The 17,051-nt window shown below is 41.4% G+C and overlaps 2 protein-coding genes across 4 annotated transcripts in view; one reads left to right on the top strand and one right to left on the bottom strand.

Moving 5' to 3' along the window:
- Window positions 1-12,278, top strand: part of rbks (ribokinase) — a 72,523-nt gene extending 60,245 nt beyond the window's left edge. For all 3 annotated transcript variants that reach the window (XM_030443416.1, XM_030443415.1, XM_030443413.1), the window contains exon 9: window positions 11,810-12,278. In XM_030443416.1, coding sequence (XP_030299276.1) covers window positions 11,810-11,983 — 174 coding nt within the window. In that variant the 3' untranslated portion in view covers window positions 11,984-12,278. The remainder of the gene's footprint in view (window positions 1-11,809) is intronic.
- mrpl33 (mitochondrial ribosomal protein L33) lies at window positions 12,034-14,416 on the bottom strand. Its single transcript, XM_030443417.1, has 4 exons — window positions 14,250-14,416; window positions 13,923-13,941; window positions 13,685-13,791; window positions 12,034-12,554 (listed from the first exon to the last, which is right to left on the bottom strand). The coding sequence occupies exons 1-4, from the start codon at window positions 14,269-14,271 to the stop codon at window positions 12,505-12,507; spliced, it is 198 nt and encodes a 65-aa protein (XP_030299277.1). The 5' UTR covers window positions 14,272-14,416; the 3' UTR covers window positions 12,034-12,504.
- Between the last annotated feature and the right edge of the window lie 2,635 nt (window positions 14,417-17,051).

Raw genomic sequence — 17,051 nt, 5'->3', positions numbered from 1 at the left:
AACACACCGTGAAACTGTGTTAGACTCCCTCTCGAGAGACAAAGTTTGCAGACTGCTAGCTAACGTAACGGAACATATATATATATAATATATAAGGTGGCTCTACAAGAAAAGTCAGGGGACTGTCAGTGTCAGTAGGATTTATCCTCTGGGATAAACCGTTTTCAAAGAGTAGATCCTCTGCCGAGCAGTAGAGTCCCGCAGTAATGATCATCATTGAGCTGCGGAACTCTACTGCACTCGGTAATCGACTCACAGGGCTTCCCCACAACAAGGAAGGCTTCTCGGGTGGTGAGATTTGTTTATCTATTCCGACAAATCCAGCAATGATATCAAATATTTGATGCCTCGAAATATGTGCTGGGATCCTATTTCTAATGAAGTTTGGTGCTGTTCTGAGCATTATTTGTGGCTTTTTACTGCAATGTATTGTTGTCATGCGGTCGTTTCTGAGGATGCTAAAACCACGTTAGCTAGCGCTCTGCAAACTTTATCTCTTGAGAGGGAGTCTAACACAGTTTCACGGTGTGTTAGACCATGGATTAAATTTACACCGGAATATCCCTTTAAGTTTGACATTTGTGTCTTTTAGTCAATTGTGATTCCTTTTCTCTGGTTTATGAGATGGATTGCCATGATTTTTTGTCCAGACATTCATGTTCACCTCAGGATGAGGTAAGGACTTTGCTAATCCATCAGGTAAAATTTTTAATTTGTCCAATACTTAAATATCCTGATTATATAATCCCGTTACATGTATTCCATTACTCATCAAGCCTGCTTTTTACCTTGGAGGGCCAAAACTGAAAATTAATGGGGGGGCTCTGGCCAAAAGCAAGCACCTATTGTATTGCATTGATAAGAGGCAAAATGGTACTACAATCCCAAGATTTCTAAATGGATTATCTTCCTGCACAGTGTCATTCTGCCTGCTGTTTACTTTTATATTGCAAAAAATAAAAACAGCATGAACGGCTGTTTATTTCATGATTATTTTAAGTTATTTAAATTCTATTTCCACAGAAGCTTAAAAAAGGATAATGTATGTGTATGTGTGTTTATGATATTTTGAATATTGTATATATTTCTAAAAATATACTAGAATTTTGAGGTGCGAAGGAAATTCATGGAAGGGTTGTTTGTTGGTTGAAGTAATGCTTTATTACAGTTTCACAAAATGTTTTTGTGAAAGATAGATGTGAAACTTGAAATATTGAAATATTGAAATATTTCAATGAAATATTTTAATGAAATAAGTAAAAGTTCCCTTTGATATTACTAATAATGAATGAGAAGAAACACCATTTTCATTAGTTTAATATTTATTACCCCAAAAATTTAGACAATAACAAGGATAGCCCCAAATAACAAAAATTGACAATGTCAGTAGCGGGTGTTTCCACCATTTGCCGCAATGACAGCTTGACAGCGACGTCTCATGCTCCTCACTAGCCTCATGATGTTGTTCTGAGGCAATGCGTTCCACTCCTCCACAAGTGCTACACGCAGTTCTGCCAGGTCACGTGGGGGTGGGGTACGATCATCCAGTCTCTGCTTCAGCTGGTCCCTGACGTGCTCTATGGGGTTCAGGTCAGGGGACATTGCTGGCCATACCATATGAGGCACTCTGACTTCCTGAAGTCGAGCTGGCACGATGTGGTGGAGCATTATCATCCATGAACAGAAAGTTGGGGGTGTGCTGGCGGAATTGGGGGATGATGATGGGCTCTATGATGTCTCTGAGGTAAGAACGTGCAGTGACTGAGCCATCTACAATAACCAAATCTCCAACCAAATAAGCACCTCCTCCACCAAAGGGAACCCTGGGGACCATGTTGACCTCGGCGTATCGCTCACCTCGCCTTCTCCAGCAACGCTGACGACCATCATTTCTGTGCAAGGTGACCCGACACTCATCAGTGAACAGGACGGTAGACCACTGCTGCATTGTCCAGGTCACATGGTCTTGTGCGACTGCAAACGTTTACGGCGGTGTCTTGGTGTCAGAGTCGTCTGGCATTCAAGCCAAAGCGGTGGAGTCGGTTTCGAATGGTTTGTCTGGAAACCCTAGTACCCCTCACATCTCGTAACTGGGCCTGCAGCTGTGTGGCAGTTGCATAACGATGTCTGAGTGCATAGGTCCTTAGGTACTGGTCATCGTTGCGGTCTGTCACTCGTGGGGCTCCACTCCTGGGTCTGTCACGAACTCTGCCAGTAGTTCTGTGTCTTGATGCAAGTCTGCTGATGACACTTTGAGACACACCAAGTTCACGAGCAACATCTGACTGCCTGCCACCGACCCAAAGGCGCGCTATGGCCAGGTGGCGCTGCTCGTCCGTTAAGTGACGTCGTGTGTTCATGGCTGTTTGAATGATGAACTTGGAATGACTTATTGACAATACCAGCTTTTTATACTCACAGAATGTTGAAATTGGTGCCACATTGAAAAGGGTTGTCTTTTGGTTTTTTGGTATTGGCCCCAATATGTAAGGCACACTGTACACAGTGAGACCATTAAGTGGAAAACACAAAATGAGGTGGGTCTATCACCCCAATACAATTGCCTCCCTATCCCAAAACTCTCTGAAGTGAAACAAACAATGTATGTATGAAATCCACTGAGTCTCTCACAATATCCCTAACTTATTGTGAGTAGTGTATATATATATATATTAGGGCTGTCAAACGATTCATTTTTTTAATCGCGATTAATCGCATTTTGTCCATAGTTAACTTGTGATTAATCGCAAATTAATCGCAATTTTTTGGCACATTTTGTTCTGTTCTAAATATATTAATGTATTTTTTTCATGTTCTTAATACTTTTAAGAAACTTCTCTCCTCGCAGAAGTTCACTTATGTACCTGTAATACAAGTGAAAAAGTACTTCAGTTAGGAACCTGATTCTGTCCGTCTGTCTCTCTCACACACACACACACACACTCTCTCTCTCTCTGTCACACACACACAGTCACCCTCTCTCTCTCCAGGACTGTCACCAACCTCTTCAGCTTATCTGTTGTTGGCATGGTGACTTTGGTCTCATGTAGGGATGAGCTTGCGTTGGCTTGCAAATGATATTTGAGACTCGATGTACTTCAATGGTAACTCACTTCATGTCGACAGTAGGTGCAGATAACTTTTGTCCTATCGACCGAACCATCTGGCAGTGTTTTGAAAGTGAATTTGCCGTTCATAAGTCCTTTCTCCATTTCCTTTCGCTTTCGCTTTTCAGTCCACCGTGTTATTCCCGAACTGCCAACCCTGCTTCTTCTTCTTCTGATTCCCTTTCTTATTCCTCTGCCACCATCTGGATCAAGACTACAGACGTCTGTAAATCATACAATGCGCGTTTAAAAAAAAACAACGTTAAAGGAGAACTTCGGTCAATTTAAACATGCAGCTTCATTGCTCAAGCTACCCTTGACTTGCCAGTACCGAAGACGCGAACAAATTTGGTCCAGCCATTACAGAGCTCCGTGAACGGAGATGTAGCATTGAACGCTAACAGCATGGGGTCAGAACTTCACGCTGTGTTTTAAGCATCTTAACATGCTCCACATCTCACACCAAAAGTTATGCAACATCAGCAGACACCTTAGCACACAGCACTGTAGCGTGTATGACTCAAAATGAATAAAAAAGTAGTTAAAACAATGTGTTTGTGCAAGCAGCTACTTACCTGTTTGTTGACATCTGTGTGCTCCGGTAGCTAGACCAAACTAGCATATCCATCGAGTGTGCACTTAACAGGCTTAACAGGCTATTGTAAGGCTCATGGCTCATGACAGGCTGTAACATGGACATGTACATTATGAACAGAAACACGAAAATGCTGGAATACGTTTCCGTCTCCGCCATTGAGGGAGTAAGTGCACGCTGACGGATTGACTAGTTTGGTCTAGCTACCGGAACACACGGATGTCAACAAACAGGTAAGTAGCTGCTTGCACAAACACACTGTTTTAACTACTTTTTTATTCAGTTTGAGTCATACACGCTACAGTGCTGTGTGCTAAGGTGTCTGATGATGTTGCATAACTTCTGGTGTGAGATGTGGAGCATGTTAAGATGCTTAAAACACAGCGTGAAGTTCTGACCCCATGCAGTTAGCATTCAATGCTAAGTCTCTGTTCACGGAGCTCTGTAATGGTTGGACCAAATGTGTTCGCGTTTTCGGTACTGGCAATTCAAGGGTAGCTTGAGCAATGAAGCTGCATGTTTAAATCGACCGAAGTTCTCCTTTAAGAGAATGTTGCGTTAACTCGTTAGTAACGCATTAACTTTGACAGCCCTAATACATATATATATATATATATATATATATATATATATATATATATATATATATATATATATATACATATATACATATATATATATATATATATATATATACACATATATATATCTATATATATATACACATATATATATATATATATATATATATATATATATATATATGTATTCACACACACCATGGTATGTCTTGAAACCAGAAATCACTGAGACTGAGAAGAAGGTGACAGCACACTTCATATTAGTGAAAAGGAAAAATATTTTAAATGGAAAGCTAAACCAGCCCACTCCACACAGCATAGACACTGACAGGAATTTCTTATAAAACTGTTCTTTACAGTAATAACCAAGGAACAGATATTTCTCACAGGAAATCCTCTGTTCCATAACAAATCATCGTCACACGTAACTTCTCACTCGCCCATTCATCACAGTCTAGTGAACTCCTGCTGCTCTGAGCTCCGGTGGAGCACAGATCTGCCTGTTGCTCAAGTGGAACACTTTAAGATCAGTGGGGATGTGGTGACCAGCGGCTGTTTCCCCTCCCTGATTCTAATCTTTTAAAGAGGCCAGTGTCGCTTGACTCATTTCACACCGGCCTCTGTGGCTTGTTGTCGTCACAAGAGCCTCGGTTAGATGCTTGTGTTTCCGGTCTCTGAGCTGTTTGTGCGGCATGTTTTCTGCTGTGCAAATACGTCATCGCACTGAGGTGTTAATCATCTCTTTGTGCGTTCCCACTTTGATTAAAGCCTTTTAATTGCTTGTGTAATGGATTCTTCTACTGAGTAGTTCCCCTTGGTACTTTCATTATGCTATAATTTCCAAATTATGTTCATCATGAAGCACAGTAAGTGATGTAGTCATAGTTTTACATGAAACCCACATCAGATATTGTGAAACTGAGGAAAAAGCTCAGAAGAAAGGCAATAAAACGTGAGTGTTGAGTGTGTGAGGCAGAGAGACAGGAGCAGCAGGGACATGGTGTGTTTTCAGACACACTTGAAAAGACCTGCAGCTGAACTGAACAGCAGCTTTTGTCACTTTTTCACTTCAAGAACAAAGGTCTCGCTCTCTTGAACGCTGTGCGGCCTCCTCCATGCCCACTTATTTTCAAGCATACATGAATAACTTACCTTATTCACCAGCTACAGCCCTCAGGAGAACTTACCCAGCACCCCTATTCTCCCCCCGTCATCTCCCATGACTCACCTCTTGGGCCTGCATCAGTCAGCAGAAAGCTGTGGTCGGGCCTGCTGCATGTCCCCCCCTGCACACAGACACACACTCTCTCACCCTGCCCCCACCTTTTCTGCTCTTTGATAGGCCCATAAATTCTGGGGTGTTTAACTCTTTTGGACATCATAATCCCTCTTCCAGTAAGGCCTTTCTTTCTTTTTTTTTTTCTCGCTGGCTAGAGGAAAAAAACAACAGGTTGTTATCAAGATCATTATTCACTTCTCTGAGCCTTTTCTGGTAACCTCTTTGGTTATGATTACCTCGTGTTTTTACAGCTTTGATTATTGTGTGTGTGTTTTTTATATCTTTAGCAGTAGTGACAGAAATGTTTTTGAAAGACTGGCTCTGAGCTCGTCAACGGCAGGATTTCTTCTTAGCTATGATTGGACCGCTAAACGAAGCTGCATTCTCGACTGCGATTCTTCGATATCAACACAGTGAGTCACTTGCGGTTTCTCACTATTTTCAATCCTGCCGTTGACATGCTCAGAGTTCAGTTGTACGCCACGGGTGGTGCGACCGACAACTATCTTCCACCATTCTTATTTGGTTGCATTTCATCACTTTGTTGCAACTTGTCCCAGAAGAGTGTTTGTCTTGATCAAACCTGGTTAATGATCTGGCTGCAACAGCGTTTAGCTTTCTGTTGGCGCTAGCTGAGTCAGGGTCGGGAATCTCGATGACAAAGCAAATCCACTCATTTGGCTCTCTTTTGTCTTAAATTGAGTACAGGCTTCCCTCACTGAGATCAGAGCATTGACTGTATGTGTGGACAGTAAGATGAGGCTGTAGCACACACAAACAAACACACGCACACACACACACACACACACACACTCAGTGCCTTCTAGCCCCAACAGGACTTGGGTGGCCTTGGTTTCCATTGCTCAGGGAGGTCCACTGTGTAGGGCGAAAGGTAGACAGAGCTGTCTAAACCAGACATTACAGCTGTATGGTGGGTCTGGACAGTCAAATTATTCCCAGTCTTCTCCTATGACTGGAGACACGTGAGGACCAATTGCATGATTCCTTCCTGGAAGTTAAAGGTAAGTGAATGCCTCCTGAGCAGCACATTCCTCAGCCCTCCAAACTGTGGGTCAGCATGACACAATGAGAAAAACTGCCACATCACCATGTTCTAATGGACTGCACATGCCACAGCTGCTGTGTAGCAACCCAGATGTTAGGCCGGTCCTCTGCCAGTGCAGTCATGTCGCTCAATGTTACACACAAAAGAGTGAAAGAGCACTAAGACAAAGCAGTGCGGATGGATCAAAGATGTGAGAGGCCTAATTGGTCCAATTAAATGTGCTTCTGATCTCTGAACCTTCCTCCCCCGTTACTTCAAACAAACCGACCCAGGCTGTTTGCAAGGCTTACTGGAAGCTTCCGGACGTGGAAGCCGGTGTGAGTCATCGCTGCCCCTCAGTTGGTCTTGCTCTCCCTGGGGTGCCTTTCATTGACAAAGGCCGACAGCTTCAGGAGTTAACGGCACATCGCTCCATCTGTCATATCAGGGTGGGAGTCAAGATCGCAGGAGGCCTCGGCGTGAGAAGTACTGTCACAGGTTCTGGAGGCTCAGGAGGTTCAGTGTGCGCAGCAGACTGTAACATGAATGATGTGCAGTGTGAAGCTCTTTATGAGATCTGCATTTTCTATAGGTTCTGTCTGTTTTTTGTTGTCTTTGGTGCTTAGCGCTCATGCTGCACTGCACTTTACAAAGATCACCTGTCAATCAAAACGTGTGGGCGCTGCTGTTGTCTTTGTCCTTGGATTTTCCGTTGATGGACTTCTGAGTTTCTGTATGCACGCCTTTGTTTGTCTGTACAGCCATGACGGCAACTGCTGCTTGTGTGAAGTAATCCGTTTTTTTTTCTACTATTTATTCTTAACACACACCACTCATGCTGCTGTCAGAGGCATTAAAAAAAGGGCACTTCCTAGGATTTTATTCGGTGAAAGATTACCAGATACAGAAGTGTTTCCAATTGCAGGTAGAGAGCTTTCAGTGGCTACAGGTTTGTCACTGTTCCGTTTAATGAAACGTGAATAAGCCACTTCAGAGGAAAAGTGTACTGGTTCTCTGATCACATGCTTTTGGTACAGTGTAAGGCTGCAAATAACAATTCATCTCAAGTCATCTTCATGATCAATCATTTAGTCTATAATATGTCAAAACATTTTGAATAGTGCTCATCACAGTTCCCATAGTGAGGTCCCCAAGTTGCTTGATTTGTCCAACCACCAGTCCGAAACCCAAGGACTCTTCAATCACTGTCATGAATTATAAAGAAAAGCAAGCAGCATATCCTTACATTTAAGAAACTACAACTACCAAATACTTGACTTTTTTTGCTTGAAAAATGAATGAAACGATCTAACATTTTTTCTTTTTTTGATCAATCAATCATCTAATTGTAGCAGCTCTACCGGAGTGTGACACAATACTCAAACTCAAACTGAAGAGAACTTCCTAAAAACCATACTTTGTTAATGTGGTAAGCTTCTCACAGACATACCTGCCATCCTAATTTCTAACTTCAGTGTGAGCACCAGAGGAGAACAGGCAGAGGATCAACACAGAGATCAACACACAGCGGACTGAGCCGACCAGTAGAGCGTCAAGGCTCATCCGTGGCAAGCACTTGTGTCACTTGACTGACAGGCCTCCAGATCTAACCTTCACCAAACTGTGTTGAGGGCAGTGGTGGCGGGGCTGAAGGGGGTAGTGCTTGTCAGCCTGGTTGAACTTCATCCACTAGATCCAGTAGCAATGCCAGTCTGACGGAAGGGGACGTTGTTAGTAAGATGGTAGGAAGGTTGGACTGTGGCCCGTACAGTCAAGTGACCTCAAGTGTAAATTGGAACAGTGAAGTCCTGTTTCATTAGTGTTTACTTAGATGTGGTCTGGCTTAATAGAAAGTGAGAGTCCCTGTTATAATCAGTATATATTTTTTTTTCAGTTTTAACATTAACAATAGATTTAGTTCCATGTAATGAGAAAAGGTTGATTTGAAGTGAGAAAACACGCAGCCAGCTCTGCAGCTCCCATCAGCTACGTGGAGTGTTTTAGCGTCTTTTAACTCTTTACGTCGGTTTACAACCCACAACTTCCATGTTTACGTTCTGTCTTACTGCTTTCATAAGCACTACTTTCCAGACAGCGGTTACTAGAGGCTCGAACAGAGCTAAAAAAAAAAACATTATATTGCTATTTATTTATTCATTTATTTATTTATTTATGTATGTATGTATCTTATTTATGCACAGTATATAGGCAGCCTTGCCAACAAGTTCACAACATCAACTTAGAATATGATCAGTGTTGTGTAGACAGAAAAGATGAAATGTGTTGTATAGACATAAATCAGGCATTGCAGATTTGAATACATCCTGTAGATTTTAAACAAGGCATTGTGGGGTATGAATTGTGCAAAATATTAATTGTTAAATCAGGATTAGAATATTGAAATTGGTTATGTAGACTCTTCTCACAGCTAGTTTGTGCAGGAAATTAGCACAGAATGATTACAACATAAACCTACTGCAAAGACAGGACATAATAATAATAATAATAATGATAATGCATTTAATTTATATAGTGCCTTTCAGGGTACCCAAGGACACTTAACAAAGTGGAATAAACAAGAAAAAAGAAAGAATAAATGGATAAACAAAAAATACATATGAGATAAAGAAATAGAAAAGTTGATTGTTGATTATAAGAAGCATATTTAGAATTTAATACATTCTTAATTATATAGAATTTACCAAATACAGAATATTTGATGTTGAAATTTAAATATCACTGGATTTATTGCATTTAAATTGAGTCACGGTCAGTATATATTTTTTGAATGCTGGACACTTGAATATTGAATCTCAGAATATGAACCTGAAATTGCACAATTCCCCTCTTTAAAATTCTCAGAATTTCAAAGAGGGAAATTTAGGTTTCAAAGTAAAAATTATACATAAGCAGTCAAAAATACTGCCTTTCTTTGTTTAGTTTTAGGTTTGTATGTTTTTGTTTGTTTGTAGTAGTAATCGCCCATTCAATACACTGTTATTGGTGATTTCCAAATTCAGTCAGGTTATTTAAATAGCCTAAAATTCAAGAAATGTCACCTGTATGAAATTCTAATATGACATTTAAACTAACTCTCTTTTTTCCCACCCTGATTTAATAATAATTAATATTTTCATTCTGTTGTTAAGAAGACATTAGTCAGATTTTAACTGTCACCACAAGTTTAGCCCTTAATACCAGTATTAACTTTCAGAAACCTGTCTCAGCCTCACCCATTGTAGTCTGATCAGACAAAGGTGTTTCTTTGCAGGGATTTGGTCATGGATTAGTTGACTGTTGGTTGAAAACGTAAAAGAAAAATGAAAAGGCCTGTGCGAAAAAGAATGCTATATCTCCATGACTCTAAAGACCAAAATGCTTTGTCTTCTATTAGTTAATGTGGTTATTGAAACTGCCCCCTCACTGCACTGGGCTCCATTTGGTCATCAGTTCCCAAGAGTTAACCCACACTCAAGAGTGGTACCATCATTTCAACCACAGCGTGTGAGCTGGGAGACGGGCCAGAGCTAAACCAGTGGGACTGCTTCACCAGAGCCTTGTTTCCTAACGCTGGCTGTGTTGTAGCCCAGCCCAGCTACCAGACAGGAGACATAAACACGCCACGGCTTTAAAGATGGAAATCCACCCGGCCTGTGAAATGTTTGAGCTCTGATCTCACACTTTCCAGCATCTCTCCGGTCCAGGAGTCACACCAGTGGCATGCACCGGGGTGGGGTGGGGGTAGGGGTAGGGTGCAATAATGACCTTTCAAATGTCAAATCTGAACCTATTTTTTCTGCCTACATTGCTTGAATCTATCATTCGGCTCATCAAAGAATGCTTTAGGTGCTTTGTGACAAAATCCATGTTGTCTGGGCTGTGCCCTCCAGCTGCCCCGGCCACTATAGCCTTCTCTGTTCCTGGTGTGCTGTCAGTCACAGGGCACAGCCTTCTCTGCCCAGCTGGGAACAGGGTTAGGGTATTTTTTTTCACCCCAAGTCACTGAATCATCCCAGCACAACCAGCACATAAGGGTTACTTTGAGGTTAGAGGGTGTGGGTTGTTGGGAGGGGAGGGGGGTTTACAGAGGTGCACAGAGGAGAAGGAGTGCAATGAACTCTTTTAAGAGCCACAGTGATGAGTAATGGAGCGCGCCTGTGAGAACCAGCGTCGGGGGGCCATTTGTGGTTAAACATGAGCGTGTCGCCACATACCATTGTGCCATTTCCCATCAGAAAGGCCTTCCACCCCCCAACAGCCCATTCCAGCCAACCCCCTCCAGGGCGTAGACAGCACATTCCATCTCTATCAATAGATGAGGAGGAAAAATGGATGATTTATCTGTTTTAAAGATAGCCAAAACCAGAACTGTTGGCAGTTACGGTGCAGCCATGTGTTATTCAGCTGACTTTGAAAGATTAGATCTTTGATTAGAATGTTGTTCAGGGAAAAAAATTCAAATTATGTCCTAAGTAGTTATGTTTTTTGATAAAGGTAAAATGTGAGATGTGCTGGCCTACAAATCTTGTTCGGCATAGACCTCAACAAATGTCACAACATCATGATTTACTTTTTTTCAGTCATGCAGAATGATCAGTCCCACTGTTCTTAAATCATATTTCTGTATTGTCTGCCAAACATAATTGCAAAAGGTTTTTTTTCTACATTGTGCAGCCCTAATGCTATGTAATAATCTTTCATTTAAGATATTTTATGAGTCTGTCAATCCAATTTATCACTGTGGATGTAACGAAAAGGTATGTTTGACCATAATTATTGCCCGTAATACTGATGTTTATCTGAATGAGCTCACTGAGACAGACTTGCACACAAGGTAACATCTTCAGTATCTATTTGAGAGTAGTTCAGTACAGGCAGCAACACCAGACTTGAGAGACAGCTGACAAATGCGACAGCACCCTCTACTGTTGGCACTTTATTGAATCAAGCTCCCGTACTGTCATACTGTGAATGTTCCTCTACTCTTCAAAATGCAGAATCAAACATTTGAAACAATGACTCAGATCAAGTACTGTTTGTACATGGATTCAACACTTGTTTTATTGAAATTTGTCTTATTGTTCCTACACTTAACTTTATGATTCTGCTGAGTGGGCCCTTGGCTGTTCAATTCCTCAGTGGACCCGTTTGAACCACAGGTGAAATTTAATAAAGCATTGTTTTAATTTTGTTCCTTCCCAGGGTGCCGGAGACAGCTTCATTGGAGCACTGGCATTTTACATGGCTCATTATCCCACAATGCCTCTGGAGGAGATGGCCCGCAGAGCCAATCAGGTGGCAGGAGTGAGTGTACAGGCTGATGGCACACAGACGTCGTACCCCTTCAGGAAGGAGCTACCAGCTGAACTGTTCTGAGAGCAGAGGTCTAGCTGACCTGTGAATACAGCTCGTGAAATGAGTCAGGATTGTTAATGATTTCTTTAATAATTGATCTTAACACTGAGCTTGTACAGCACATAATTTATTTAATTTCCACAAATAGATCATGTTTCACAACTGGTTTAGATGCAGGTACCCAATTTAAATATAAAGTTGCACTGAACCTTAATCACTGACCCTGGATTGAACTCTTTAATAGCACCATAACATGTTATTCCGTGACTTACATGACCACAGTTGTGGTGGCCCCAATAAAATACATGCAAACACATGAGTAGTAGTTTGCTTTAAATGGTGCTAATAATTTCTTGAAGCTTGGTCGAGGTTTGCATCATGTGGAACTGGTGCATTGGAACAAGTAGAGGCCTTCTGACAGCTCAAAAACGAAATCCTCTGACGGTGTTGACTGATGAAACACCTTGTACAATCCATGGCAATAAAAATAGTCTGTTTAACCCCAGCAGGTTTATGTTATGTCCATATATTTTGGTGCATTCTTAAATCGATCTGATCTTCCTCTTCTCAAAGAATAGGACGTGCTTGTTCACTGCAAAGACAGAAGGCAGATATTAAAGTCAAGTCAGTGTCTGGAGGAAATAAAAAGTATGTTTGTTTTTTTTAACAAACAATGTAAAGGAGAATGGGTGGCACAAGAAGAGCTTGAGCTTGTAGCTGATATGATGTAGACAGTCCCTTTTTGCAAGACTAATTTACTGGAATTGGTGTCAACAATTCTCTAAATAACTCCCCATGTTCACATCACATGGCAGGTAATACATTTATCACACAGATACACATAAAGCCCCTGTGAGCATTTCTGGTAAGTTATTAGAAACTGTCACAAATACAGTGCATTATGATATTTCACCTGGAATCTTGTGAAATTAGAACAAAATACATATATACACACACACACACACACACACACTTCATTGTTTTATACTGTATGTTCAAATACCATTATAACCTGGCTGTACCAGATTCATGGTCCATGGGGGTCACTTATGAAATGATGTGTGATTAGTTTTAAGTTATACATCATAAAGATTATCGCACGTAGTTGTCTACTTTAGTGGTTTCCACAACATACCACAAATGAATAGACATAATGGTGTGAATGCTTGAATGTGTTTTCTGATACAATATTACTAATAATACTACTATTTAATCTAATGGCTTCCAGTATAAAACCAGAAATACGTCCGCCTTGAAGGTTTCTTGCCATCTTCGTGGGTTTTTTTTGTCACAATGTTTTATTTGATTTAAATTATCGGGACTGAAACAGCTTCCTGCTACAGTGAAGGTATATACACGGATCCTTAAACATCATCATCCTGGTACAGTTATCACAAACACGTCGTCGTCCCCCCGTATAGATAAAATGGTGGTTTTCCACCCTTTCACACCTATTTAAACCACCCTCCAATCACAGATACTTGGTGATGAAAAAAATTCAGCTACAAGATGTTTGATCATATAAAGAGTGTCATGCATTATGTCATAGTGGGACTTACACATGGAATTACAGTGAGATTAAATTATTCCCCTTTTATTCAGGGGGGGACAACCTCAAACACCTTCAAGGACCTCTGGGGGTTCTTGGAATGCCACTTAGAGAATAACTGGCTCGATGCACTGTGCATGTGTGGGTGTGTCATCAGCAGGTGAGTATCTTACCAAACGGATCATGTTTGCGCAGCACCAGTTTGTCTATGAGACGGTTCCTCTTTGTGTTGAAGAAGTAGCCTGTCCCTGCAGCGCTCACCATCTGCACCAGGACGGTCCTGATGGGAAACAAGTCAGGCAGAAAGTGAACACCACAGTGACTGCATTTCTGCCTGTTCATTGCGTTTGGTATTATGTGTTGCTGGAGATACACCTTTCCATTTTTAGCGCTCAAGTAACTTCCACTTACTTTGATTTTGCCTTGGCCACTGGGGAAACGAAAAAGAGCAAAGGATGCATGCTTAGCAATGTAGACTTTAACATGTGTGAGTGTATTTACGTGACAAAACAAAAGGTTTATCCGAACAGGCTAACAGTTGGTTAGCACTAGTTAAATCTGACCGCTAAATACACAACAATAAAAGCTAAACGCAACATATTGCGTTGAGATGCTAAGTGATCGACACTGTAACGTTAACGTGCTAACATAAAGCTAGCGACCTGCTACGTCTGAGACAGCCCTGCACGTGCACGTAGCCGACTCTTTCAATAACCACACAGTAATCAATATACTTACAATTAGCGGTGGTAAGAAACATTTTGCTCACTTAAGGCACAACCACAAGACAGTATTAGAGAACAACAACGTAAGCGGACTGGAGGTAAGTCACATTGAGAAGCCTGTACGTCCGGTTCAACAAGCACTTCCGGCTCCCCTTAAAGGAGCAGGAGCAACAGAGCAGCCCTGTGAGCAGTGCAGTCATCGTAACAGAGGCTGTACCTCATTACCTCTCCACACATTCAGCAGCACACGCAACTGGCCAGAGGGGTGTACTGCGAAGCCAGTTTAGTGGGTTAGCGAGGTATGTTGAGTCTAAAGCCAGGCTTCCCTGTACTACAAAGGTGGCTCTCTTTTAACCCAGCTAGATCACGATGGTAACTTATGCTTAGCTCATAACCTGGTCCCGACCAGGTTATGTTCAGAGTTTCAGCTTAAAATTGGCTATAAAGGCGCCGCTGTTTCACTGTGTAACTCATTCGGAGATGGCGTCACCCAATACGGTACATTTGCTCACTTATTGAGCCGAGTGTCAGGAATGCCACTCAGAGAAGCTGTGCGCTCACTGTCGGGCAAACTGTTTGTGTAGCCCTTCGTTTTGTTGCCACGGGAACCTACTGACATTCAGTTGGTGATGCAGAAAATCTGAGCAAGAACACACACTGACAAAATGATGGGGCAGCTTGGCTACATACCACTTTGAATGATGTTTTTGTATTTGGCTCTAACTTGCTGCCATGTCCGACTGCTGCTTCCACATCTTAATAAAATGCAATATGAAATATTAATTAGGCCAACCTAGTATTTATTTGTCACAGATAATGAGTAAAGTTAATTATTTCTTTGATGTGGCCATGAATAAACTGAAGAACTGATAGTTGTTTCACCCGTTGTAGGGCAGTGTACGCCCAAACACAAATCTTACAGGCTGGAGCTATTTTCACTGTCAAAAAGGTCTTTATTGTCATTGTACAGGGACAGTAGCTACATTTGCTTGTTCATCCCGACACAGTAATAAAAAAAATAAACACTTAACATTTATAGCCTACGCACACTCAGCCTCGCTTTCAATAAAACACACACGCGCATTCTATAACTGAGATCAGTAAAATGTGAAAACAATATAGACATCATTCAAAAATGAAAAAAGAGAGTTGTTGCTTCAGTGTATTTATTTTTTAAATGGATGAGGGTTAATATGTAAAAGTTGCACAATGTTGAGCTTTCAGAAATGAGAACACTAAGGGCTTAATATAATATTGATCATAATATTAATCATTGTTAACTTACGCATTTACACGGTCAGCAGTTTTCTACCAGCAGCCCTCCCTCGCTCTGTTGGCGGCGACAGTGTTACTTTTTGCCGTGATGGTTTCTTTGAATACTTCATAGCCTTGCATAATAAGAATCTGCTCATCTTGAGTAAAATATGTGGCCCGGGATCGATCCATTTTCGCACGGAAGTAGAATAATATGACGTCAAACGCCCTCTTTTATGTGAATGCGCGCAGAGCACAAAGCAGAGAACCGGACTTAACAAATTAAGTTGATAACCACCGTCACAGTACCTTTTAACTCTGATTGGGGACTTGGGGCTTTGTTGAGCTGCATCATGAGCACAAAGCCTGGCTATGTTGAGCCCCCTTCGCAGTACAGGCCTCAGGAGACAAAAATTAGATAAAAACACTATGCAGTACATATGGGCAGATGTAAACACACACGAACATCAGGCTGTAGATTATGGTCTCTAACAAAAAAAAGACTAACAAAAAAAAACAACAAATAAGAACATGAACAGGGTATGAGCAAGTAATTCCCTTAGGACTATTAGACAGTGTTGTGCCTGAACGCGTTCAATGAACGATCGTTCATGAACTCGTTCATATTTTGGGCGAACGTGAACTGCACGTACTGTATTTCTGCCTGATAAACGTTATTGCACGTTCTCACAGTTTAACTTCGTTCAAGACAGTGCCAGATTTCCATCGAGCCTTCCAGGCGAAAACTGGCTAAAACACACCGTGAACAGTAATATGTAGGGGAAAATCACCCAGTCTGGCTGTTGTGTATGAAAAGGACGCTGGAAGAGAGGTTTCTACACGCAACTCGCTTTACTTTCGATCAAAACGAAACTATTTCAGACAGAAACAGCTGCATACCAAACATGCAGTGAAGCATTACCAAACGAACACAACACTGGCAACACCAGCCTCCACAGAGTCGCACCGCCGCATGTGTCATCAATGTGCTAAGCATGGAGGCAAAAACAAAAAACTAAAGCACCCGGCGAGCCTTTCAAGGTATGTGCAAGTGAATAAAAAATGAAAAGACACGGCAACAGCGAGCCAAAACAGATCCTCTACCAAATTGCATTAACAGCATACAGTAGCGGCTCCGCTGTCTTCATCTCCCAGCCGCAGCTGGACAACCTGGTTTTGCAGAATATTGTGGGAGAGCTGCAGTTTCAGTGTTAAAACTGATAGCCGATAGCTATCATCACTGATAACTATAGCTGTCTGTGGTTCTATATGGGCTGTGGCAATAATTTTGAAAAATAATAGCTCGCATCAACATATTGGAAAGAAAAAAAGAACTATGAACTAGTTCATTTTCGGAACTGTGAACTTAGTTCAAAATTTTGAATTATGAACTATGAACTGAACTAGTTCATTTTAAAATTTGTGAACTGAACTTTGAACTAGTTTATGTAGAAAGTGAACTTTCCCAACACTGCTATTAGATATAGTGGATCATAAGATATAAGAGATATTTGTGAGCAGTGACTCCGGATTGCATCAGGTATTTCTGTCTTCTAATACA

Source organism: Sparus aurata, chromosome 16 (assembly GCF_900880675.1).
Source record: "Sparus aurata chromosome 16, fSpaAur1.1, whole genome shotgun sequence".
In the NCBI taxonomy this organism is placed as follows: Eukaryota; Metazoa; Chordata; class Actinopteri; order Spariformes; family Sparidae; genus Sparus; species Sparus aurata.
This window is presented reverse-complemented; position numbering and strand designations above follow the sequence as displayed.

Coding starts and splice junctions, on each gene's coding strand:
- mrpl33 (XM_030443417.1), bottom strand. CDS start 14,271: ATGTTTCTTACCACCGCTAATT. Junction 12,555..13,684: donor GCGCAAACATGATCCGTTTG/GTAAGATACTCA, acceptor CTGTCTTTGCAG/TGAACAAGCACGTCCTATTC.